This window comes from Podarcis gaigeae (assembly GCF_964106915.1).
Source record: "Podarcis gaigeae genome assembly, chromosome: 16".
Classification (NCBI taxonomy): Eukaryota; Metazoa; Chordata; class Lepidosauria; order Squamata; family Lacertidae; genus Podarcis; species Podarcis gaigeae.
Genome location: NC_139693.1, coordinates 27,468,356 through 27,495,485, shown reverse-complemented (window position 1 = coordinate 27,495,485; position 27,130 = coordinate 27,468,356). Strand labels below are relative to the sequence as shown.

At 48.7% G+C, this 27,130-nt stretch overlaps 1 protein-coding gene across 1 annotated transcript in view; it reads left to right on the top strand.

Moving 5' to 3' along the window:
- Window positions 1-27,130, top strand: part of CABIN1 (calcineurin binding protein 1) — a 60,672-nt gene that overhangs the window by 19,808 nt on the left and 13,734 nt on the right. The window contains 6 exon segments of the mRNA XM_083716796.1: window positions 9,025-9,213; window positions 9,686-10,002; window positions 11,843-11,956; window positions 18,843-19,006; window positions 25,300-25,396; window positions 25,486-26,148. Of these exon segments, the coding sequence (XP_083572922.1) occupies window positions 9,025-9,213; window positions 9,686-10,002; window positions 11,843-11,956; window positions 18,843-19,006; window positions 25,300-25,396; window positions 25,486-26,148 (1,544 nt within the window).

Genomic DNA, 27,130 nt, shown 5'->3' with positions numbered 1-27,130 from the left:
TCCTTTTAGCAGTATATCTGCATTCCGAAACAAATTTGGGCTGGAAGGGTTAAGGCCTGTAGATTATTCCGTGCCTTAATTGGCATGGTTTGGTTGAATTCTGTCTGTTTCCATGAGCACAATTCCCCCATGGATAGCACTAGGGAGACCTGCTTTGTTGTATTCAGAAGATTTTAGGCCCTCGCAGCAGGACTGGGTAGTGGCAGGTGATGGGAACAGCAGCCCCACTGCCCTGCTTCTAGTTGGAGGGGAGAATGTCAGGATACAAGAACTTGACCTGGCTTCATAAGGCAGATTCACGGGTTCTGTAGGTTGTGCATGTTGAAAGTCAAATGTATTTCTGAACGATTTGGGAGCATGAGTTGCCTGCCTTTGACAAAAACCCAAAGGACAGTTTGAAGAGCCGCCTCCTCCTCACCTCCTTCCCCTTATCTGGCCCTTGTCCCTGGGGTTGCTGCTTCTGTCCAGGTATCTAGTTACTGCTGCCACCGCAGTGGAAGTTGCCAAGTGTAAATGCCTTTTGGCCCAAGCCAGGGAACAATAGGATTTTCCCCAAAGGAACAGCCAAGCCTTGCACAGCTGGTCGCATCTTACAACGTCATTGGCACAGAGGAGCTGAAAGTGATTTGGCTCAGGCCCGGCAGCCCACGTCCCAGGCAGAGAAGCAGCAGCTTAATATAGAATTGCCTGCTCTGCATCGCCTGGGAAGTGGGTTCATCATATTGGCATTATTCCCTTTTGGGCTTCGGGAGGGGTATGCTGACATCTCAACAGAAGTTGGATGTTTGCATTTCTGTCCAAAAAAACCCCCAAAAGCATGTCTATTTTGAAATGGTGCTTTGGAAATCCTTTGTTTCTGGGCTTACAGCCATCCCACAAAGCTGCTTGGGAAGGAAAGCCAGCACTGAACTTGAAGCTGTCTCTTTAGGTGTGCTGGGCTGGTTTGGTTTTGGGTATCTCTCACGTTGGTTAAATCAAAATAAGCAGACTCCACTGGATGTGCCACAAAGGCCACACGTGGCTCTTCCCAGGAGTAATGGCAGTTTATAATGTGGGTATCCGGAGCCAGGACTTCCACTCCAGCCATGCTTTGTTCTCTGGAGAGCTTCTCAAGGTAATTCAGGAGCCAGAAGGAATCGGGGCAAAGACCCAAGAGTGGAAATGGTGTGTGTGTGTGTGTATGAGAGAGAGAGAGAGAGAAAGAGAGAGAGACTAAAGCAGTCCAATAGACCAGACTTTGAGACTAAGCAAATCTCTGAGAGGACGCAGTTAACTATAAACCCCTTACACCCTACATATATCTATGTACATAAATCTATAAATAGCAGTCAAAAGTATTCAGTATACAGTCGTACCTCGGTTCCTGAACACCTTGGGAGTCGGAACGTTCCGGCTTCTGAACAATCGAAAACCAGAAGTGAGTGTTCCGGCTTTTTAACATTTTGGGGGGAAGCCGAATGTCCGGTGCGGCTTCCGCTGTTGTTTCTGGTGCACCTGCGCAATCGGAAGCCAATCAGAAGCCGCGCCTTGGTTTCTGAATGTTTCAGAAGCCGAACAGTCTTCTGGAACGGATTCTGTTCAACTTCCGAGGTACAACTGTATATCAGAAACTGTACATCCCAAGCAGAGAGAAAGGAAAAAGTGTTCCCAAACAATGACTAAGGGCAGGTATCATCACTAACTTTTTCTTTCCAAAAACCAATCCGTAAAATCCATTACTCAGTAAACTATATTGGCTTCTCCCATGCATGGATAAGCAGATGTTCGCGTTATCATTATAGCAACATTCAATATCCTATGAAGCCAAGTCTGAATCGGTGGTGCTGTAAACATTTCCCCAGAAGTGAGCTACAGTGGTGCCCCGCAAGACAAATGCCTCGCAAGACGAAAAACCCGCAAGACGAAAGGGTTTTCCGTTTGCGAGTTGCTTCGCAAGATGAATTTCCCTATGGGCTTGCTTCGCAAGAAGAAAGCCCATAGGGAAATCTCTGGGGACCTCTTTTAAATGCTGGCGGTGGGAAGCAAAGCCTTTCCCCCCCCCCCCCGGCCTTCAGAAGAGGTCCAGGAAGGCCGGCGGGGGCCGAAAGGCTTTGCTCCCCACCGCCAGCATTTTAAAAGCGGTCCGGGATAGCAGGGAAGCGCTTCCCGCTATCCCGGACGGCTTTTGAAGGCAGACGGGGGGGAGCAAAGACTTTTGCCCCCCGTCGGCCTGCCTTCCCGGGAGAGCGGAGAAATGCAGCGCTGCCGCCCGCCAGCATTTTAAAAAACCCCGGGACAGCGGAGAAGTCCTCTGCTGTCCCGGGGTTTTTTTAAATGCTGGGGGTGGGAAGAAAAGCCCTTGTCCCCCCCCCCAGCCTTCAGAAGAGGTCGGGGGACAGACTGTCCCCAGACCTGGTCTGAAGGCGGTTTCCATAGGAACGCATTGATTGATTTTCAATGCATTCCTATGGGAAACCGTGCTTCGCAGGACGAAAAACTCGCAAGACAAAAAACTTGCAGAACGAATTAATTTCGTCTTGCGAGGCACCACTGTATTGCTGTTTCTGCTGCCACTAGCAAATTAGGAATCTCTTCAGCATTCACCCTTTTAATAGATCCTTCCAGGTAATTTTGTAAGACTTGAAGAGCTTCAGAGTCAATGGTGTTGAACTGGTTAGAGTGTCAGGCTAGAACCTGGGAGACCAGAGTTCAAATCCCCACTCAGCCATGTGAAGCTCAATGGTTGGTTACCTTGGGCCTGCCACAGTCCCTCAACCTAACAGGGTTGTTGAGAGGATAAAATGGGAAAGGAGGAGAACCATGTACTCCATCTTGACTTTCTTGGAGGGCAGGTGAGATATAATAGCAATTAGTAATAATTTCTTCTAGCTGCTTAACATAGTATAATATCAATTGCCAATTAATTATTTTGAGGGGGCAGTTTTAAAATATGAATATAATCAGCACATGTTTATCCACAATGCCAACAGTTATTCCGAGTCAGCTTATAAAACAATATTTATGTGGGGATCACATATGGCATTACCGATGCAATGTTTTTGCAAATTCATAAGATTCTCATTCTCCTGCAGCCAAAGCCATACTTTATATCTTAGCAATACCGCTAACATAAATTGTAATACCACTTCTTTTGAAATGGCTGCAATTCTTGATAGCAGGATACAGAAAAAGCTTAATGAATGTAACTAAGTGGCCCTTTTACCCACCACCTACTTCCAGTTTGGTAGCCTGGATTTCCAAACACATTTAAAGAGTGTCTGATTTGAAAATATTGATCCCTTCTAGAAATACATGGATACATTTTGTTTCTTTCGAAAAGTTATAATAAGAAACTGACTTGTTGCATATAGGCCATTTATGTTCCAGTCAAATATATCCCCCAATATTTCTTCTTAATTAATTAATTTGTAGTAACAGGAAATAGGAGGAGAAAGACCTCGGATTGTGTTTGGCCTCATTCTTCCTTTGCCCATATGCTACGTTCAGCTTTGAGACACAGTTTTTGACTTGCTCTTTCGATATCTTCTCTATTATACCAGACAAATAGACAGAAAACTCCTGCCCTGCTCATATTCCTTTGTGTTGGTTATGCTGCATGCATCATAAAACTCTGAAGATTTTGGGACACCTGCTGCACCCAGAGATTTCACAACATGGTCATAACTATTCTAGGTTTCTTACCCCAGCTGTCAAAATAAATTCAGTTTCTCTGTCTTGCCGAACACCTGTCTTCTTTCTTAAGAACATGGGAGTCTTGCTGGATCAAGCACCGGTCTAGTCCAACCTTCTGTTCTCACAGTGGCCGATCAGATGCCACAAGTGAAGCCCATCAGCAAACAAAATTATAATAATTTATTATTTGTACTCCACCCATCTGGCTGGGTTTCCCCAGCCACTCTGGGCAGCTTCCAACAGAGATTAAAAATACATTAAAACATCAGTCATTAAAAACTTCCCTAAACAGGGCTGCCTTCAGATGTCTTTCAAAAGTCAGATCCTTGTTTATCTCCTTGACATCTGATGGGAGGGCGTTCCACAGGGCGGGAGCCACTACCAAGAAGGCCCTCTGCCTGGTTCCCTGTAACTTGGCTTCGCACAGTGAGGGAACCGCCAGAAGGCCCTCAGCGCTGGATCTCAGTGTCCGAGCAGAACGATGGGGGTGGACACGCTCCTTCAGGTATACTGGGCCGAGGCCATTTAGGGCTTTAAAGGTCAACACCAACACTTTGAATTGTGCTTGGAAATGTACTGCCTCTTAAGTCACAAGAAAGATTGATAACTAAAGCATACCGGCATCCTGATTAATTTATAATTGTTGCTGGTCCTTTCAGTCTTTTTATTGCCATCCTGAAATGTTTTTATGCTGCTTTTTTAAGTTAATGGTGTATTATCTTTTCATTTGTTTTGTGATTTTTTTTTAATGGAATCAACCCACAAAAAAACTCTGGAGTGCAGTTTAATGGTCCCACTCATGGCCAATTGCAAGCACACCTGCTGAATCATTGTCTGGATTTGATAACGGGCTGGATGAGGGCCAGTAAACAGAGTGCTGGATCCTGACAAGACAGAGGCAGTGTGTGTAGAGGTGATTGTCAGGCCTGGGAAACAGATGCGAAATCTGTTCTGGATGGAGGTGCCCTTCTTTTGAAAGAGGAGGTCCACAGCTTGCGGGTGGAAGCTCATTGATCCCTCATTGTCTCTTGGGGGCACAGAGTACCTTTTATAAGCTGGCTTGCTAATGGGTGCCGTTCTTGGGCAGAGATAGGCTGGCTGCAGTAACCTTTGTAGGGTTGACATACTGTATTATACATGGCATGGAGCCTCAACTCTGGCATCCCCTCCCTAGAGAGGCTCGGTTGTTGTCGATTTTTCAGTCTTTCTGGCATAGAGCTCACTACTTCTGAATAAAACGTAAACAGCAATTGCTGCTCATTTTTACTTGCTCCCTGGGAGCATGTCCACAAGAGTTGGCTTCCAGAGGCGTTGGGGCTGCCATATAAGCCCAGCCTCTGTGTGGTTTAGGGACTCATAACCGGAATCCTTTTGACAAAAAGAGCTTGATTTTGCCATATCCTGGGATTCTCAGTGACTGAGGTAGAGTAAGGTGCAGCTGGTTGAATGAGGAACATTAGTAACGGCTAAGTAGCCAAGAACTCCCAAGTCCAGTCCAGAAGTTGCAAATAGAAATGGGAAGTTATTAAAATGAAAACCAGTTGTCCCAGGCAAGAGACTTGACAGACTTCCTTTCCAAGATTCGTCTAGTTTTGGTGTCACATTTGTCTTAAGCGTGTTTGCTGTGTAGCAGAGTGTTCTAACTTGTCCTGCAGTAAATGCATGGGGAGGCCCGTGTCATTCATCCATTCAGTAGAGCAGAAAGCATCCATTCTTGTCATTTGGTGCTCTTTGTACAACTAAATGTCGCTTTTCTTGTTGTCGTCGTCGTTTTTTCCGTGCTGTCTTTTGTGTGTTTGTTGTGCCTTTGTAACCAATATTGCCCGTGCTGCCTTAACCCTTTTAAAAACTCTGTTCATAGATATTCTCTCCCTGCTTTTTTATCCATCACGGCTTGCTTGAACAATAGGCCAGAACTGCAGCTTAACCGCTTTGGGGGATGAGGAATCTGTTCACTGTGGTAACGTAGAGATCCAGTTTCTGGAAAAGCTTCCTCGAGATGCATTGCAACCCTTGGATTCTCCCCCCCCCCCCCCGCGCGTGCCTTAACACATGCTCTGCCTCCATCCCGTTCTGTTCTTTGCGCCAGGGATGGGCAGCCTGTGTCCCCTCCTGGATGAGGGTGACTACAACTCCCATCATCCCCTACTCTCTGACCATGCCCAAACCCTGCTTTTTGCAAATGTTGTGTCTTTCATTAACACTCATAGCCTAGTCCTTGTACTTCTGGAAAAGGGCTCATAGAAGATGTACAAAGGCTCATTGGTGGCTGGGCAGGGGGGCGGGTTTTAAATAGCCAAACATAAATTTGGTGTGCACGGATTGTGAAAATGCTGTTTCCCATGGTTGAGTCCTTGACTTTCAAATAGCACAAATAAAAGCCACTATGATCCTTTGTTTTAATTTCTGTATATGCCTTACGCACACTGTCTATATGCTTTTGTTCGTTATTTTGTTTCCAAATTTCCAAAAATTAATTGCAGAATTTATAATCTAAGCATAACCAGAAAAGGGGGAGCAGGATAATGCTAAACAATACTAAAATACATAATTAGAATACAGTTGAAAAATATTAGCAGATACCGCTAATAATGCTTGAAATGCGCACTCATCCCCATGACATTCCCGTGACATCCTTATGTCATGTGACCGTGTGAGAGGTATTCTGAGGTGGGTGGTCTTCATGTAGGTCGTCTTGTTGGCGGTATGTCCACTGCAGCATCCTGATGTACGCCATAATCTCAGAGTGATACACTTGCCTTTGAGGTGACTTTGTAACCTGCAGCTGGAATGGGATTCAGACATGAGAACACGCGTCAGGCCTGATCTGCGGTGCTTCCAGCCCACATTTCTTGATGTTGGCAGTCCCCATCTGGACACTATATTCCCCAGATATAGTGGCTGGTGAAAATGAAGAGCATCGTCTGCCTTTGGCAACATTTCTGCTTTTCTTGTTTTTAAAGCAAGCGATGCCATTCTGAATCAACTGAGCCAGGTTCTTCTGTGTTGCATATTCTGCCCACAGACGTCCTGGCTTGCGCGGCATGATCTGAGAGCTCTCCTCCCAAATTGTCAGGTAGACTCTCCGAAGACTTTCCGACATGGCAGTCTGGTGTGGTTTGATATGTAGGATGGCAGTGCTGTTGCCGAATCTCTCCATAGCCTCTTGAATATTTCGTTGATAGATGTGTAATGACTTTTCTGCAACATCCTAGACACCACCCAGATGCTTCTACAGCACCCATGGTGAGAATGAAGTGCCAGAAGAAGAAGAATGGGGTTAGACTAGATGACCCCTGGGGTCCCTTCCAACTCTACAATTCATGAATCCTCATTGGTGTCTTTCACAGACCTACTGGCTCTGCTGAACAGGCACTGCCTCTTAACATGCAGTACAAAGCTGGTCTCTGCAGAATGGAGGCATCTCTACTCTTAGGCTGCACATCGGCTTTAGCCTTTTGGTGTTTGGGGCCTGCATTAAAGTTGTCCTTCCCACCCCCCTCCTCCATCCCCTCTTGGTGCTATTGATCAGTTGCAGGTGAAGCTCTCTTATGTGCCTCTGTGGCTCCTACTCGGCTACTGACACTTTGGTGGAGCACTTGCTCAAAGATGACATAAAGAAAGGGACCAGATGTTGGACAGAGGGCTGGTTGTTTCCTGCTGACTGGATTTCAGTTCTTGAATCTTAACTTCTAGTAGGTGAAGCCACCTTCTGAGTGACCACCCTTAGTGGTATATCCACAAGAAGATTCACTAGCAGAGGAAGCTTGAAATTGCCTTTGAGACCTTTTCCTTGTCTCTGTATATTTTTGCCTGACACTCTCTTTGGGAACTGTTATGGGAACTGCAGATTTTAATTTGCAGCTCTGCAGCTTCTGCAGGATCTTCCATTTTTTGTGTTTCCACAACTGGTGGCATTTCTTCATCTGTAGTGGTTTTCATTTTTTATCTGTGGAATTTCACCATCTTGATAATACAGCTCTCCTATTTAGGCAGACAATTCTTCCATTGCCTTGTCTTGCAGTTGCTTCTAATTATGTAATTTCTGCAAGTTTGCTGCACCTGCATTTTTCTTCGTGTCTCTGCACTCAGCTTGATAAGAAAACTGGTCTTTTCCCTCCCCCTTCCCATCAGGTTTGAAAAGGGCATCTCAGTGCTTGGCAGACTCCTGCAGGTGGGTGGGTTATTAGAAGCTGCATTGGCCACCATCTGCCCACTTCTAAGGCATCTTCTTTTCCAAACTGACTTCCAGTCACACAAGGACTTTTGCTGCATGTTTCAGGAGGGCACAAAATGCTTGGATTTCACTGGTCTTGTGTGACAGGTTAGGCCAAGAGAGCCCTTCCTCACATACTGAAACTTCTATACATAATCAGAAGTGGCAAAAGTTTCCAATTGGCTACCCTACAATAGAAGTATCTGAAATTATTACATGGCAGAAGAGTAAATAGAAAAACAAACATACACACGCACACCCCTCCCACACACTTTTGTGAACATCCTAAGACAACATTAAGGTCCAATTGCATTTGTAAAAGGGTTTGGGGCAGAGCTTTCCAAACTTTTCATGTTGGTGGCACACTTTTAGACATGCATCATTTCACGACACAGTAATTCAGTTTTACTAGCAAACCGGAGGTTAATATTACCCCTTTCCAGCCACGGAAGGAATGTGGGGAGGTTTGTGCGATACACCTACACACTGCAGCCAACATACTAATGTGTCGCAACACACAGTTTGAAAAGCTCTGGTTTTGGGTGAAATCAGGAATCTTGAGTAGAAATGCCTCCTGCAGCACCTGTTCCTGGTCTCTGTTCATTCATCGGTTAGGTCCAGGCGGGTTGCTGCAGTGCTCCTGTGTCAAGGATCTAGCAGAAGCAGTATTACACAGAAAAGTCCGCTTCGGATCTTTCCCGACTGTAATCTTGCAACCGTCGCAGCATTTGGAAATACTGGCATTCAAAATCTGCCCCTGGCGAATGAGTCCTGGTGGAGCCAGACCAGATTTTGGATTATGCCATCTGTTTGCTTCCAGAGAAAAAAGCTGCCCAGCGCTGTGTCTCAAATGGAGCATTGCTCCTGAAGGGGGGATGCTCTGTGTGGAAACTGCTGAATTCTCCTAGACGGAATCTGCAGAAACAGCAAGGTGAGGCTATGGGTAGGAAAGGTGAATGGGCCGCCTTGGCTGGAAATGGAGGAAGGGGCAGTGAGGATTGCAGGCACAGCCTTGATAAGGCCAGGAGGAGGAGAGGAGGAGGCACCGAGTCCTTGGTGTACAAGGTGGGTGGAAGTTTGTGTGGAGAGACAGCCCTGGGAGCCCCCTCATGCTTGCCCTCTTTTCCCTCCTGCAGACCGGAGTCAGGATAGCACGGCGGTGGTGCTCTCTGATTCCAACTCCACCCAAGACATGTTCACTGAGGTTGCCAGCTCTCAAGACAGTGCGAAGAAGCCTTTTCCAGAGAGGAGGCCTTTTGTGTCCCCTTCGGAAGCTGTCGCCACCGCTACTAGCAAAGAGGCCCCAGGACCTGCAGAGGAAAGGGGTAGGTCATTCCTGGTGTGTGAAGATCTGTGTGTATGAGGGAGAGAGAGAGAGAGAGAGAGAGAGAGAGAGAGAGCATTGTTTAGCACAGCTTGAGCGGCTGGAGCAAGTGCACACTTTTCTTCCTGGAGCAGCAAGTGGTTGTTGCTGCCAGAGGAAAAGGAGTAGTGAATAGCGGACTGAGGGCAAGAGGGGTCAGCAGATTCCTCCTAGGAGAGAGGGACGAGGCTGTTCCCGACGGGTCCTGAGCACCTCCTTCCTCTTCTGAGCTACTCTGACGGAAGCAAGAACAAGCCAAGGGAACGTCTTCTCCTGGCCGTGCATTTCACGTCTTTGCGCACATGGGGTTTTCCTTATCTTCAAATTTGTGGGGTTTGTAACATCCTTTGACGGAGGAAGAATGATGGTGGCTTCTGGGTCAGCTGGGTCCGAAGCAGATGCTGATGCTGCCCTATCTGTTTTGACAACTCCAGGGAAGCCGGAGGAGCAGCCCTTGGAGAGCTCAGAGTCCTGCCACGTGGCTGAGCAGAAGCTGGACCATCAGGCCCCGCCCCCCGGGGTCCCCCCCAAAGCCCCTGCCCCCTCGCTTTCCCAGTGGGACACCAAGCGGCGGGCTGTGCCCAGTGGGGAGCAGTTTCCCCAGAGCCTCCCCGTGGACCTGGAGGAGCAGCGCAAGTTCCTGACGGAGCACTGCATCACCTCCTTCCGCCTCTGCCTCAGCCGCTTCCCTCAGCACTACAAGAGTCTCTACAGGCTGGCCTACCTCTATGCCTACAGCACAACCCATAAGGTAAGCGGTGGTGGTGGGAGAGTAGGGCTGAGCGCTGCCCCTCTCACGTGACATTGCTCTTCTCACTGTCCAGACCTAAAGCCCCTGTGGGTGGTGGACAGGTGGCATTCCCTAAGCAGCAGTAGCAGCAATGCCTTGTGGCGGGGAAAGCCTCTGCTCTGGGACTGGGAGGAGCAACACCAGCAACCAGGAGCTCTCAAGATCTTCTGGGACGAAATCAAAATCCCCTCTGCTCTTTGCCACAGCAGCAACACTCCAGTTTGGCCTTACCTGAAAGCAAGAACCAGCTCGCCCCTGCATGATCCTGTGAGCTAGAACCTGGAATGAGCAGGAGTTGCTCCTTTGCTCCCCACCTTCAACCTCCACAGGGAGAAGCTGACTTTGCAGTGTCCATATGACAGGGCAATGTTAGCACAGTCCCTGTAGTGACTGCCTGCTGAGCGTGCACTTCTAGTGTAGCTGCGCTGGCCATTGTATTGGCTGTGATGTGGCCGGTAAGATGAGGAGGGATACCCACTGCAGCTGTTTGCTGCCTCTGACCTCCTGGCAGTTCTGCACCTAAATAAATAACTAATTCTGTACGACGACGTCCCATTTGTGTGTTCAGAACAGCTAAACCCTGCAACCTGTGGGGAAATTGTAGGAATTCAGCAAACTTCGCCTTTGTCTCACTTACTACTTTGGCTTGTGGTGGTAGGGTGAGGAGGGAGGAGCTGTTAGGCACTGAAAGCCCCATTCCTAGTTATGAAACATCTCATGCCCCCTCCCCAGCTTCTGAGATTTTGCCAGGCATCAGCCCCTCTTGTACAAGCAGGCCTGTGTCTCGGGAGCCAATAAGCGCTTGGTTTACAAAGAAGCAGGCTCAGGGAAGAGGGAAAGCTACCAGGCAGCTAAATCCTGCACTGTGCTCTGTGCTTGGATTCCAGGTGCACAGCTCAGCTGATGTTTTGTATGCACACAATTCCCCAAAATTGCCTGACTTTCTGTTTGCTTTTAAGGCTTCCAAGCTAGCCTTGGGAGTCCTCTTGTACTCTTGGTGTTCATGCACTTTGATGTGGAGGCATTCAAATTAACAGGAGCAATAAGAATGCTCAGTTGAGGTGAGCAACCGATCAGGGCTTCCTTCCCCCACCTAGAGCCCTCCAGAGGGCTTCCAGACAGCTCCCATCAGCCCCAGCCAGCACAGGGTACAATGGTGGGGCTGGCAGGAGTGGGTCCAGAACATTGGAGGGCACCAGGGTGGGGAGGGCTGTTGAGATATTGGAGTTATGGGGGGTGCTGGCAATTTGAAAATATGTATTTCAACTGTACTACAAAAGCCTGGCATTATCGGGGAGCGGGGAGGCAAATTTTGTGGTTGTTCAGTATGGAAGGGCACTGGGTGTATCCCCTGCTTGTTCCCAGGCAGTGGTCCGGGGACTGGGTGCTTGGTCTCTGGTCAAAATGAGGCTGGTCCTTCGCTGGACGAGGAGGCCCCCAACCCTTCTCTCCTGAGGCTGGGGAGGGGCTTCTCTGCATGGCTATATACATGCTCTCCATCACCTCATTGAACCAAATGTGAGACTAAACACCAGTTGTTGCACGGAGCACCCTCCCCTCTGGTGCCATTGAGGGAGCTGCTGCGTTGTCTTGGGATGTTCACAAACATTCTTAACTGTGAGGAGGGGAGAAAGGCAGGCCTGGGGGCCTAAGGGGCAGGGGGAGGCTGTGGCAGATGTGCTGGTTGAGCAGTGGGAGAGGAAAGGAAGGGAGGAAAGAGGAGGTTTCATCTGCAATAACCAAACAAACCCCTCCACCTCTCTCCCTCCAACTCCTGCTTCCCCTGCGCTGTCCTATATAGAATCTTCAGTGGGCTCGCGATGTGTTGCTAGGCAGCAGTCTCCCATGGCAGCAGCTGAAGCACATGCCAGCACAGGGTCTCTTCTGCGAGAGGAACAAGACCAATTTCTTCAATGTAAGTTGCCTGTACCTGAAACTTGTGACTGTTTGTTTGTGTTTACATCTTTTGTATACTGCCCAATTAAGGGTGCCCTCTGAGCAGCTAATTCCCCCCCCTCTCATTTTACATCTCCTTTTCATCAGGTAAGTCTGTTAGGAGGCCACCTTCAAAGCAGAGAAGAATTTGCAGCAAAGCAAAATGTGTTCCCTACCCACCAGGGAGGAGTGATGCTTAACAGAGGCACAACTGCTTTCTTTTCCTGCATGGAAAGATCCAAGGGGAGGGCAAAGGGTCTTGACACCCTTCCCATTCAGTAGCTAGCACACATCTTGAGCTCCCAAGAGTTTCTGGCCAGACTAAGGAAGCTGCTTGAACCCTGTTAGCAAACTTCTGTTGCTCTCCCACATGTGCATGAGGTGGACTTGTGAATGAAGCTGTCTACAGTAGAGAGGGCTTGTTGACTGGTTAGTAGCTGTCATGGCCTTTGGCTAGCACAAAGAACTTACTAAATGAATGAACGACTGGTTAGTTGGCCCCTGGAAGGGAGAAGAGGCTCTGCCTGAGGAAGGTTGTGGTGGGGTCTTGCAGGCTCTTCTCTTTAAGTAAAATGCTTCTGCCCTGCTTTTCTGCCTGACAGCAGTACTCCACAAAAGGAAAATTAACACACACACATAAGATTAAAGAAAAAATGAGGCCATGTTAGGTCCAGTCGCGGACGACTCTGGGGTTGCACGCTCATCTCGCTCTAAAGGCTGAGGGAGCCGGTGTTTGTCCGCAGACAGCTTCCAGGTCATGTGGCCAGCATGACTAAGCCACTTCTGGCAAACCGGAACAGCGCACAGAAACACCGTTTACCTTCCCGCTGGAGCGGTACCTATTTATCTGCTAGGTTGGCAGGAGCAGGGACCTTTTGATCGGCAAGCCCTAGGCTCACAGACCACCCATGTCCCCCTGTCAATAAGTACTGAAATATAAAAGCAGAAACAGGAATTTAGGGGAGTTGGTAAATGCACCTGAGTTTAAGCAACACCGAACCAAGCAGAACTTGGGGGGGGGGGCGGGAAGTGTGTATGTAGAAGAGAGAAAAAGAGATTTTTGCAACCCTTAAGTTGCCTTCATGTCTGATGGTGATTTGTAAAATGGTCTTTCTTGCAGGGTTGATATAAAGGGCAATGTGGGGAGAAATGTAACATTCTCTCCACACCTTAAAGCAGAGCCTGAATGCTGGTGGCTATTCTGGAGCTGTAGTGAAGGACAGAGAGAAAATTGGGGCTGAAAGATCAAGGCAGAAGCTGTTTGGGTGCCGCCTAGAGGCCACATTGTACAGTACAGTGAGCAAAACACACACACACGACTGAAGGTGTTTAATGTTTCCAAGGCATGGAAGTCCTTAACACAAGATTTCCATGCCTTTTGGTGGCTGAGTTAAGTTGTCAACATCTTTTCTTTTAAATGGTTGTTTTTATGATCCTAGAATTCTAGTTCCTTGCCTTGCTCCATACGGTCCATGACTTGCACCCCACTTTTTTCTTCCTCAGAGTGAAGAATGCTAGAAGGGTGCTTAACTTGCTCACCTATGGAAGGTTGTGGATTATTTCACTTTACATGGACAACAACCAAGCAGAGCAAGAGAGGGTTGGCCAAACGGTTCCTCCATCTGCTGCGTTGTAGATCGTGTATATTATGCCTGGTGCCATATTCTGTAAAACATTTATGAGACCACTGTGTAAAAAAGAAATAGCTCCACACTGCTGCCTGTGACTTCTGCTGCAGGGCTAATTCCTTGGGGTCTGGTCTTCTCCCCGGTTTTGTGCCACCCTGGGGTGCTCTTCACTTTCGCCCCCGGGAGACAAGCTGGAGGAAGAACCCATTCCCCCTTCTGATTCTTCATCATCTTTTTCAAACCTTCCCGTCATCTTATACCTCTTCATCAACAGGAGAATTTTCTAGGTCTGCCAGGGAGGGATGCGTGAAATGTGTGGCTGCTGTTGCCGCCAGAATCCCTTTTCCTCCTCCGCATGGGAGCTGAGCCTTTTCAGCAGCCTTCCGCCCCCAACCCCTTAAAGGGTTGGGGTTGGAATTGCTTCACTGTGTGGGAGAGCCTGGAGGGAAACCAGCCAATTCCCCTCCTTTCTCTGCCATCACTGCCGCCATTAGGAGTCAGGATATCACCCTGCCCCCGGGTCAGTGTCCCTGGGCCAGTTGTCATCTTCAAACACTCCTTCCTTGCAGCTATTTCTGCCAGAAAAGGGTCAGGGTTTGATTCTTCTGCAATCCACACTCACCTCTCCATGTGCCAGGAGAAATGGGGGTGTTGCAGCCTGGAGTCAGCTCTGGCTCCTACAAATTGCAGTGCAGTGTTTTTCCATCCCAAGAAGTCTCAGATATGCAGGGCCATCCAGATATGCATCCAACATACAGCCACTTTCCCAGTCCCTGACAGCTCATCATTTGTCTTCACTCATGCACCATGGGGGGAAGAGGAGTTCAAAGTCAGCAAGTCTTTGTCTAGCCCAGCCTTGGTTTCCCGGATGTTGTTAAAAGTCTCATCTTCCATAGCCAGCAGAGGGGGATAATGGGAGTGGTAGTCCTACAACATCTGGGAACCCAGGGTTGAGAAAAGCTGGGCTAGCTTATGAGGTGCAGCCTCATAGGGGATCACAGGCCACTCTCTACCAGGGGTGATGATGGTGCCCATCGGCAGGATTCAGATATCAGCCTCCCCTCAAGAAAATCTCCAGGGGGGCTACCTGGACTTCACAATATCACCATTCACTGGGCATCAGACAGGTTCCATTTGCCGGTGTGGCCTTTGGCCAGAAGGTGCTGCTGACGGTCCTGTGCTGTGTAGGTAGGGGTCTGCCTGCTCTGGGATTCTGGGGCTCCTTATATACTTCCTTCTGCTGTGGAGTGGAGACACTTCTCTACCAGCAGAGAAAGGAACATGGGGACCTACCAGAATGTTTCTTATGGTTGGTCTGCGGAGGGTGTCTGCCTTCACCCCAATTCTCAGCTCCAAAGGAAGGGTGCTCCCGTCTTGGCTCACAGGGATTTTAGTCAAGGGTAGTTTGAGGGCTGGGTGGAGAAGTTTGCGTCTGCTATACTCTCTCTCCTCCTCCTCTGCTCTTGTTCTGTTGCTACCATTGCTGGGTCAATATAATTCTTCGGGCTTTTTGTTGCGTCTGTTGCATTAGTGCTAGGGGCTTCCTCCTAGCAGACATTTCAAGTTTGTTTAGAACGTAAATTATATTATCTATGGATAAGAACCATTTGAAGACTAACTGAAGTGGATTTGAAAACAGAATTGTGATGTGTGGGGTTTTTTAAACAGAAAGATGCTACGCTGCAGATGAGCAGTCGTGTCTTGTAGCTGCACAAAGGAGCAGATTCCCGCCTTCTTGTTGGCTTGTTCAGTGGACAATTGAGTTGAGGTCATATTATGATTTCCTGTCAGAAAGCAGGAACGAGGCAAGGATTCCCCATGAGGTGCGCTTGGGATAGGATCTGCAGATCAGTGCAATTGTGTCATCAAGTTCAGTTATGCAGATATGAGCCCTGACTTGTGTCTAGCGTATGTGTGTGCTGGGCCAGGCTTTCCCTTGGGAACAGTAGCTAAATAATGTGCCCTCTTTTTATAAGAGTGAACTACTGTCATGATTGGGTTTAGGAGCTGCCCATCACTTCCACTTCTGGCTTGTCAGCACAATGTCAGCCGCTGTGGCACTGTTTTCTCCCCCACACTCAAAATATTCATGGGATAAAAAGGTGCAGCGAAATTGGTACTTCTCTAAGGAGATTCAGGTAGTTGGGATTCTGCTTTCATCGTCAGCATCCTCCTAATCGCCAAGTGATTTAGGCTTCCCATCTTAGGTGGATGAAGGCTTTTGCAGTCCATCTTATTTCCTAGAGCAGGTTCCAATGCTGCTTATTCTTCCAGAATCTGGCTTTATGGCACTGCTCTTTTCATGCAATGTATAGACAAGGCTTCTGAAAGTCTCCCTCTAATAATGTATTGTATAAATGTGTTATACAGAAAGGGACAAGGAGAAACTGAAAATTGATGGGAGGTTTTAAAAAGAAAAACGGGATCTGGGCTCAAACTGTGAGTCATGTTTTAGAAATCAGCTGCGTTCATGACCCAATCAAGTTTCTGAAGACTGTTGCCACCAAGTTGGCTGCTGCAGATAGCGTAGGTATTGTGCTGGGTGCAGGTCAGGCAGGAGATTTTGCTGGTTTAAAAAACAAACAAACCCAAAAAACAAACAGATCACCTGGGTTCTCTTGTTTGGGCCTTGAGCGAAGCCTTTCAGTGGGAGTTGGAGAGAGTTAGCTCTAGAAACAACAGGTGACTCCCCCCCAAAAGGAACCTGGGGTGAAGTTTTTTTGTCCTCCATGCCTGGATCCATGCGGAGGTGGGGTTTTTTTTGGCTGAGCGAAGCGTGAAACGGGCCAGAAATTCTTGGAAGCCTTCAAAGGCCGGGCAGAGCTGCCGCTGCTGCTGCTGCTTTGATACAGGCAGTGCTGGAGGCTGAAAGTGCCCCGGAGAGGCGACGCGTGTTTTCCTGGCTGCGCGGCTACTTCGCTCGGGGGAGCCGGGCGGCGGCCGCGGCGCTACAGCAGGTCCTTCGCGGTGACGTTGGAGGGGTGCCCTAGAGGAGAGGGAGAGCGAAGTTTGCGCAGCCCGGCCGAGGCAGACGCTGGCGGCGCCGCCGCTTGGCTTTGCGCTCTGGCTTCCCTCCGGCGCGGGGGTGTCGGGGAGCTCCGCCTCTCCTCTCTCTCGCTGGCTGGCTGCCTTCCTGGCGGGGCTTCTCGGGGGCGGAGAGCCACGTGACGGGCGCCGTCTCGGGGAAGAGCCCCCGATGGCAGCGCCAGCGATGGGCAGCGCGGCGGCTCCCACTGCCGCCGCGGGGCCTGCCGCTTCGCCTCCGCGCCGCCGCGGGGGAGCCTTCTCCGGGGCGCGGCAGGAGGCGGCCTTGCGGGAGGCCAGCACCACCACCAGGGCGCGCAGCTGCCGGGAGCCGCCCTGCGCCCAGCATGGTGAGAGCAAGCGAGCGAAGGGGAAGCCCCCGCCTCGAGGTAGCCTCGGGGCTCGGCTGTGCAGCGCCCGGCCTTGTTTGGACGGGGGACTGCGGGGGAAGCCCCGGGAGGCGGGCGGGGGCGGCCCCTGGGCTGGCCGGATTGCGTGGGAGGAGGAGGCCTGCCGAGCGGAGCGCCGCCTCCGCCTGCAAATCGCGCGGGTTTCCAGTTGGCAGCGACGCGGCTCTCTTTCCTCGGCTACCGTCGCCTTGGTTTAGGTTGCGTAGGTGCCGATGGAGCCTTCCCTGCGCCCGCCACCTGCCGGGGAGCCCGATCGCTTGGCCCGCCGCTCCGCGGCTGACGAGGAAGACGAGTCGGCGTCACCTCTCCGACGGGGCGCCGAGCGCAGCTCTGCTGCTCTGACTTCCCAGGGGAAGAAATGCGCGGCTCTTTCCGGCCCTGGAAGCAGAGCTGGCTGGGGCTTGCAAGGAGGTCTAGGTGAGGAAACGACGGAGCGCTGGCCGGGCGTGGAGCCCCGGAGGTTTCCTTCTCTGAAACATCTCTGGCGGTGCCGTGGGTCCGCTGGAAACACGAGTCGTTGTCTCCAAGCTCTTGGGATGCTGTCAATCCCTTGAGCCCGATCGGAGGTGCGCTGCTGGTGGCTGCTCCAGTGTTTGTGGTCTGTGCCCCAGAGAGCCTTCCCAATTGGTCCAGCCGAGGTGGAGGATGGAAAGAACGAGGGAGGGAGGGAGGGAGGGATACAGGGGGAGACAACTGCTGGCCAGCAGTTGTCTGTCCATTGAAAGCACATTTCCCACCCCCTCCGAAAGAATCCCGAGAACTAAGTTTATTCAGGGCACTGTGAATTGTAGCTCTGGGAGGGGTAAACTAGAGGTCCCAGGATTCTTTGGGGGCACACTCAAATGCACCTTGAATGTATGGTTAGTATGGAATGTTAGTCAAGGAGAAGCTTTGGACTATGTGAGAATGTGGTTGCAAAAGTGCCATGGGGTATGCATTGGGCAGTGTCTTAATGGCACACAGCACACACTCTTCACCTTCCTTTTTTTTAATCTTCCATCATTTTGTGGACTCTTGTTTGTTTAAAAAACATTTCTTGAAGGCTGGGAATTCAGTTGCCTCTTGGGAACTGAATTACTTGTGTAGCCTTTTACAAAAATACAGGCCTGCAGGACTTCTGTTTGTTTAGCCCTTTGAGTCCTGTGTACATTACCTTCTCAATGGGCATCTTCTCTGGATTTTTTAATCCTCCCTTTACATGAGGAGTGTGCTTTGTTAGGTCTGCAAATAGCTCTATTCAAGCCCAGGAAAGTCCTTATACTTGCCCTTTGCATGATGTCTTGGATAACAAAGTTAAGATCAAGAATGTCTGCCCTGCAATGGAATGTCACGGTTTGTTTGTTTACATGTTCTCTGTGCCTGATGAAGCCTTTCAGTTTCAGCTTGGAAATCCTGAATGAATTATTTCCAGTTGCATTTCATATATTGAAACTGCAGGTGGGGAAGAAACTTTTGTCCAAAGCTGTCACTAGGCCTTCTCAGAGACCCAGAGAGGCCCTGGCCACTTTCTGCTTTTGAGGCCCCCTAGAGAGAATAAAAATTAAAGTGGCAACCCAAAAACAAGGCATCAAAAATAAAATGAGGTATATTCACAAATGCTGCTTTAGCTGTGAGCGTGTGCCACATTTGGGTCAGGTGTGCATAAAAACAGGTTGTGAAACTCGCCGAATGCCAAAAATTGAAAAAATGCCTAAATGTGAGGCTCCCTTTGAGGTTGTTGTCCTGGGCCAAACAGCTCTCCTGTCGCTTGCAGTATCTGCTTCCCACCGTTGATGGTTTCCTCCTGGTTTCTTCCCCTGTGCAGGGAATCTGGCGCATCCCCGTGGATGAAATTGATCGCCCTGGTAGCTTTGCCTCTCACATGAACCGTTCCATCGTCCTTCTGCTCAACGTCTTGTCACAGCTCAAGGATTACAACACCCTGCTGAAAGTCTCATCTATGCTGCAGAGGACCCCCGACCAGGGAAAGTAAGGACGGCCCAGGTTTCTTGTTTATGGCTTGAAATGCTAAGATGCTGACCCTCCCCACCCCCATGGCCGAAACCTTTCTTAGCTCTTACATATATTAGTTAGAGAATAACAGTGGTTGGTTTGCAAAAGTGTTTGTTTTCGGCCTTGAAGCCTCGCTGTCTAGACTGAACAAGCTGTATCTTGGCTTTAATGCAGAGCAGTTCGTCAAAGGCCAGATCCAGGCACTTTCCTCCCCACTATATACCCTCCAAATCTCTTGTCTTTTGTAGGGCCCCTTCAGCTGCTCTCAGTGTTGAAAATGGATATTAAAAATCCTTTCCAGGAAAGGAGAGGAGCAAAAAGATAGGAAGAGGATACAGGTGAGGGTGGGGGAATAGAGATTACAGAGGAGCAGGGAACTGGTTCCTGGCTTTTCTACCCTTGGAGACCTTTTGGAAGTTATTCCCACCACAAGAGTTCAGCAAATAACATCAAATGCATTTCCAGCACCTCAGAAACCACTCTTCCATCTTTGACTGCTCAAAGTAGTTGAGCTCTTAAAGTGGGAATATGCTCATTTTAGAGAAGCATGTGGTGTATGTGTGTGTCACAGATCAAAATCGCAGATAGGCTCCCTCACATCTTTCTTTGACAGTAGCAACAGCAGTTAACAGTTCCATATTTACATCCTTTTTGCTTTTTCTCGTTTTGTACATTGGATGGCATCGCGGGGATCTCTTTCCTTCCCCCCATAAACTGACAGTGTAGATCCTTTGCTGGCTTTAATGATTTCAAGGTCTTTTAGCAGAGCTAAATGAAAGACTCTCAGTCCTGATTCCTTTCAATAGAGCAATTTTCAGGACCACATTTAACGTTCTCAGCATAAGGACGCTGCCTCATATTGAGATAGGTGGACTCAATATCGCCTACACTGACTGGAGATGTCAATGAGGATTGAACCTGCGACCTTCACCAGGCAAAGCTGGCCCCTTCCCCCTGCACTCTGGCCCCCTCCCCACAATGGTAAGGGTCTCAATCCCCTGCGCATCCCTCAGTCAAGAGGCAGGCTGAGCACCTTCCAGTGGCCAAAAGCAGATGAACTGAAATATTTCATTTGGGGGAGGGGGTGGAATCAATGAAGTGTGGTTTAAACGTTACAGTCAAGCATATTCAATTCAAGCTTTGCTGCAGAATCAATGTTTTCTGGACGGCTTGAAAACTGATTAGATTTCAAGAAAAACACATGAAGGCTCTGAAGAGTGCCAGCATACTAAATTTAGCGTGGGTTAACAGCTGTGCTCATAAATATATCTGCTTCCTAGGGATGGCCCCTAGGAAGTGGTTATTAAAAAGTTAATAACCACTTTATGTTAGATTTGACTGACATCATATCTCTTCCAGTTCCCCAGTTTGGCATGTATTGTGTGCATTCATTGTGCTAATAATTAATTTTATGAAACAATGAATTTCTAAAAGGAATAAAGCTTCCACCCACATTGCTGCTGGCTTCTGGCTGCTGCCGGTTCTTTGGGTGGAAAGTGGTTCAGGGAGCCAGCGTGGTAGAGCAGTGCTGTGGTACTATAGGGGGAAAGGGGGGTGGGCAGGAAAAACAGTTCATCAGTTCCATACCTCCCGCACCGGATAAGCCAGAACCCCCAAATTCCCAGCTTTCATTTTTTTTAAACAAGCAAGCAAGTCTCTAACCCTTGTTTTTGTTTTTCATAAATTGAAAATGCCTCTTGATTGCGAAGAACCTCAGAGTGGCAGTTGTAGTGCCCAATGTGAGAGGCTAATTGTTCACTCAGTTGTTTGGTGAGGATCTTGCCAGTTGCTCCCTTTGGGGTTTTTAAACCAATGAACAAAGCTATAGCAATGGCTGACATTTAGGAAAGCAGTCTAACTTATTTATTTTATAAAAATATACTGCCCATTCACATAAAATATAAATACAGTGCACAGCAGTATCTGCAAATACAATAAAACATATATTAGTAGTAATAGTATTATGACTACTACTGCCCCTACTACAGCTGCTGCTGTTGTTGTCATCGTCATCATTTGTTACCCTCTCTTCAACCTAAGATCCCAGGATGGGTTACAACATTAAAACACAATATTTAAAAAGGTTTTAAGCAACTAACTAACTGGTGAAGAACATCCAGAATGTGTGACTGTCCATGTGTGATTTTTACTTGCCAGTCACTGCCAGCAGGCAGAAACAGGCTAAGTTTTCACCCTCCTCTCTAGGCTGTCTTTTTGCCTCCATGGCTGCCAAATGGCCAAGTTTCTCCTTAGAGCCTTTGCTCATGCAGAGCCTCCATCATGGAGGGCTGCTTTGTGACCCCCCCGCCCCCCCTGCATGGAGTGCTGCTGCATTGCAGTCCTCCTCTATCCAAAACTCTATTAAAAATATTTTCAGTTTTCAATTTAACAATAATCCTCCTTTACATTTGTATCCCTTATTTTGACTTCCTTCCACTCCTCTGGTTACATAGTGAATACGTTTAATTAAACTGCACGTCCCCCTTAACATCTTTTTAAAAAAATTCTATTTACTTTCCCCCCCCAAGATCACATTTTAAATGCTTGATTTATATTAATCCTGCTAATGTATTTAGTTGTTTACAATGATTCTTTAAATAATCTACATAACATCCCCATTCTATAATAAAAACACTTTCTTCTTGATTTCTTATTGTTCCCATACGTTTTGCCATTTCTGCGTATTCCATGAACTTTGCTTGCCACTCTTCCTTGATTGGGATGGTGTCCAATAGTCTCAATAGGACTGTAGGCCCCTTCTGGGGGACAAATGGCGGGGTACCCTGGAGAATTGAAACCTCCATACCTTTTCCTCCTCCCTTCCTTTCTCTGCCTATTGGAGAGCCACCTGGGTTGGTGACAAGTGAATTGTTGAGGTTTATTGAGGTTCCCAGCGTTGACTGTCACATCTAATCACAGCTGCACCTTCATTTCCACTTGTATGTTAGCAACAGCAGCCCCCTGCTGTTCAGCTGATTAGCTACTGAGGATTCCCCTTAGCTAAGAAAACCTCTTTGACAAAAAGAGGAGGCTCTTCCTCCCTCCATAATTTCTGGCTGAAGAATTGCTCATCCACTGATGGACAGCTTCCATCAAAACTAACTTTTAATAAATTAGGAACTTAATTTTACAGTGTTGTTTGGCAAAGAGGAAACAGTTAGAAAGTCAAAGTCTTTCTTAACCTGGATGCCTCTCGATTTCCTCTGGTGATGAAGGTTCATTATCTAAGCTTAAAATAATATAAAGTTATCTGGGAGAATTGATTGTGGCCCTAGGAGGTCAACTTGATTGCTATGCATTAAGAATAAGTTGCTTGGTTACTCCCTTTTTCATGATGCTAGGCAATGCATCTCTAATTGTGGGCCTCATTCAGTGCCAAGTAGCTGATACGGCCAATTCCAGCCAGTCCATTGCCCAGGAAATCTTGAGAGTACAAAGCCTTCCATGCCCCTTCAGTGCCTTGTCTGAGATGTTCTTCACTGTGTTTGGCTCTCTGGAGACTGGCTGGCATGTTTATTTAGCAGTGGATTAATTTACTGCATCAGGGTCTAATCTGGGGCTGTCAGCAGCAGCAAGTGAGGGGAAATGGAATCATCATCATTTCAGTTTTTATCTCTGCGCAGGTGAAGCAGATCTGGCAATGCTCTGTGTATGGATTTGAGTAGATTTCCTGAGTTGGTGCGTGGAAAAGACAAACAGCCTTTTTGCGTGCTGTTGCAACAGGAAGGCGTTCTGGAGTTCAGGACAGGCGTAGCTAAGAAGCCCAGCGGATGTCAACAAACCCAGTTAGAGGCCAAACATGTTGATATTAAGCATGATTTCTAAAAGGATTTAAATATTTGTTTGAGAGCTTTTGCGTGGGTACCCGACGTTGGAAGCAAACGTGGGAGGAGTGTCTTTTTCTGTGTTCATTGTTCCTCTTTAAATAGAAGTCAGGCTTTGCTGTTGTGGGCAAGGGCATGCACATGGTGAAGCAGGAATGTGGTTGCCCTCTTTGACCTGTCCCTGGGCTAGCCTTGCCCCCAAATGGTTGTGGGTTGAATATGGAAGGAACTCCTCCTCATGAGCAGCTGCAACACTCAATACTACTGGGGGAGGGGGCAGCATCATGGCCCCGCTTCTGAGTCCCTATGTGGGTGCCCTACATATGAGTAACACATGGATCTCCTGACAACCACGTATGGGTGAAAACTCAAGGGATGTCCACTGATGGGACTCTACCTAAGCAAGGGATAAAGAGATGATGGTGCAGACAGTAGCTAAGTCCTTACAGCCTGTGTAGGAAGCCATGAGAAAGACCAAGGCAGTGTTTGCATGAATGTTATGCAAATACTGTTGGAGGTTAATGGAGGGGGAAGAAAGGCCTTGCTCAAGGCCAGGAGTGTTAGGTGCTGCTGGTACCTCCAGGGTATCCTCAGCTAGTAGCCATACACTTTGATTGATGGAGAAAGCAGGCCTGGCAGACACTATCTCTTTCACAAAAACATTGCTGGGATGAGGAAAGGAGCCACTGCCCCTGTTGCTTCCTTTCATCAATTCCCCTCTTGGTGCAGGAGCCTTGGAGGGCTTGGTAGGCCTCAGAATGGGGCCACACAGTGAGAGGCGTATCTTTGGAAACAGCCTCCTAAGGTCTAGAGGCGGTTCCTACTGAGTTACTGAGGGATACGCAACATTCTTGTGCTGGCCTGCTTAGATTCTCAGCATAGCCAAAGGATTTAAACATAGTCCATGCCAGCACGTAATCATTTGTGGCTCTTAAGACTGAAGCTGCCGCTGGATAAAATTGCGAAATGGACGTATTGTTAGGCCTTTGCTTCTGGCTTTGTGCGAGAGCGGTCCAAGGAAGTTTGTTTTCTTTGAGCAAGCTCACTAGACTGGAATGAAACTCCTTTATTTTGTGAGACATCACCTTGCCAACAAAGGTTCGTATAGTTAAAGCTATGGTTTTCCCAGTAGTGATGTATGGAAGTGAGAGCTGGACCATAAAGAAGGCTGATCGCCGAAGAATTGATGCTTTTGAATTATGGTGCTGGAGGAGACTCTTGAGAGTCCCATGGACTGCAAGAAGATCAAACCTCTCCATTCTGAAGGAAATCAACCCTGAGTGCTCACTGGAAGGACAGATCCTGAAGCTGAGGCTCCAGTACTTTGGCCACCTCATGAGAAGAGAAGACTCCCTGGAGAAGACCCTGATGTTGGGAAAGATGGAGGGCACAAGGAGAAGGGGGCGACAGAGGATGAGATGGTTGGATAGTGTTTTCGAGGTTACCAGCATGAGTTTGACCAAACTGCGGGAGGCAGTGGAGGACAGAGGTGCCTGGCGTTCTCTGGTCCATGGGGTCACGAAGAGTTGGACACGACTAAACGACTAAACAACAACAACATGAAAGAAAAAGAGACACCCTTGTCTCAGGTTAAGGAAAAACCATTGTACTCTTCGGTGCATTTTGAACAAAATGATATCTTGGGGACATCCAAAGAGTCCTTTAACTGGATTGGGCCATAGGAGCCATCTCCTCCTGGTCTCAACAGTGGCCAGCCAGGTACTTCTTGGATGTCCACAAGCAGCACCTGAGTGCAAGTGGCTTTCTCTCCACTTGTGATTCCCAGGAACCTGGTATTCAGAGGGATCTGGTGGTCTTCTGAAGGTATTATCAGTCATAGTGGTGAGCTCTGGTTAGGATAAACCCTCCTTTGAAGGCTGGTTTTTCAGAAACTGGGTGGGTGAGACTATCTCCCTTTCTTTTAGCACAGAGCACCATGGTTTTGTTTGTATTGTGGCTCAGCTCACGTCTTGTTTGTGCAGTTAAAAGATGTTTCTGGAAATTCGAGAGCTTTTTGATTTAAGGGCTATAGGCTTGTAAATATTCATCATCAGCCAAGCTACCTATTTAGCATCATTGGAGTTCACATGGTTAGGCGAGAGACATCTTCTCCACCAGCCCAAAATGAATATATTTCAGGGCAGGCCTTCTCTGTGTCAGGAATGAACTTGAGTAGCAAATGATGTCGTAGCCTTGGACCTGAGCAAAGCACCAGTGGTGGGAAGGGAAACTCTGGCCAGGTTGAGCCAAATGAACTTTGGACTCTTAGTTTTGTCCTTTGAAAGGGTGTGTGGTGGCCAGCAGTTGCTTCATCTAGGTGGTTTTTGGAGGCAGAGAAATCCAGCAGGATCCAGAGCATTTGAACTGCTGTCTCCTCGATTTCGAATGCATCTGCAAGTCCTGTAATCGAATGCCTTCCTGCCCTCTTTTTCCCCTGTGCTGCAGGAAGTACTTGCGGGATGCAGACCGCCAGGTCCTTGCCCAGCGTGCCTTTGTCCTCACGGTGACTGTGCTGGAGGACATGCTGAATGAGCTCACCGAGGTAAGGCCCTAAAATCCCTGCATGCTTCTTGGTGGGGGGGGGGGTGCCCCTCCTAATTCAAGGGGACAAATTATTTGTCTATTTTAAAGGTCTCCGAAGATCCAGACTCCAAGTGCTGCAGCTTTTTTGCGTCCAGGATGACGACCGACGTCTCTAACAAAGCAAATGCGGAAGAAGGACAGGAAACCCTCCCTCAAAAGGCAGCCTTGTCTGAAGGCGGGGTGGCAGCTTATGGTGCAGAGAATGGGGTGAAAGAAGCCGCCCAGGGGGTGCAGCAGCCCCCCACCGCCATGGACACAGCAGAGCTACGGGAGGCAACCCCTGAGGGAGAAGCAAAAGAGGCTCCCCAGCCGGGCTCAACGGAGCTCATGGACTCGGAAGGATATTCTGAGGATCCTGAAAAAATGGGCTCTTCCTATAGATGCCCTGAGTCGACCCGAGGGCTGCCCGGGCGGATCCCTAAGGACAAAAGCTTAGAGAGCAGCCGGACGGCCGAACTGTCCTTGGAGGAGCTGAGCATCAGCTCTAAACACCAGCAGTTGGAGGCGGCCAAAGTCCGCGTCCAGGCAGCTCCGATGGAGGAGGTCAGTCAGAGGCCAAGCCGGAAAAGGAAACTGATCGATGACACAGAGTCAGGGAAGACCCTCCTCCTGGATGCTTATCGTGTGTGGCAGCAGGGTCAGAAAGTCATGACTTACGACCTGGCCAAGATCGAGAAGATCATGTCTGAGACGTACATGCTCATTAAGCAAGTAAGCAGCAGGGTTGAAATGTGCCTTTGATGTCATGTTGGCGAGAAGCCGAGAGGGTCTTGTATTATGTTTGTGTTGTCTGATTTGTTCCACGGTGACCAAGGAAGAATGCTGGTGGCCGTCACTGTGGCGGCTTGGTGTGGGCTCTCAGGAGAAGCTCCTTGGCTTCTGAGGATTTCATGGGTGGTGATCAGTCCCCAAATGGTCTCGTTCTTAGAAAATACAGGGAACTGAGGCAATACTCTCTTCCTGGCCTGACCTTTCTGTTTATGCTAAGCCCCGTGGGGCAGGATCAGCACTGCACCAGTTGGAGCTCTGGTCAGTTTCCACATTGCCCATTTATTTTCCATTACAGTGGTACCTCTGGTTACGTACTTAATTCGTTCCGGAGGTCCGTTCTTAACCTGAAACACCACTTTAGCTAATGGGGCCTCCCGGTGCTGCCGCGCCGCTGTGCAATTTCTTTTCTCATCCTGAAGCAAAGTTCTTAACCCGAGGTACTTTTTCTGGGTTAGCGGAGTCTGTAAACTGAAGCGTATGTAAACTGAAGCGTATGTAACCCGAGGTACCACTGTATAATTTTTTATCAGTAAGGGACAGTACTGCAGAGAAAACCTCCTAGCAGCAGCAGCATGACTGTCTCTTGCAATGATGCAGAGGCAGGGCAAGCCAGCAGGGAAGTGTGGGTGGTGCAGGTCCAATCAGAACTATCCCAGGCCACACCCATCTATTCCGCTCACACACCATCCCAGTCTGTGGCAGCAGCACCTCTGCCAGGGGGCTGGGCCTGTAGCGCCACTCCTCAAGGTTGTCCCCCTGGTCAGGCCAATGGGGGTCATTAAAGCAGCCGCCCAGGAGGGACACAACTCAAAGTCCGATTGAAATTTTGCGAAATGAATCGGCTCGCCAAGACTTCCATTGCAAGTTGCATTGTAGCAGATTTCAAGCGAGGGTTTGTTGCCTTTTGGCTCCGGAGGCTGCC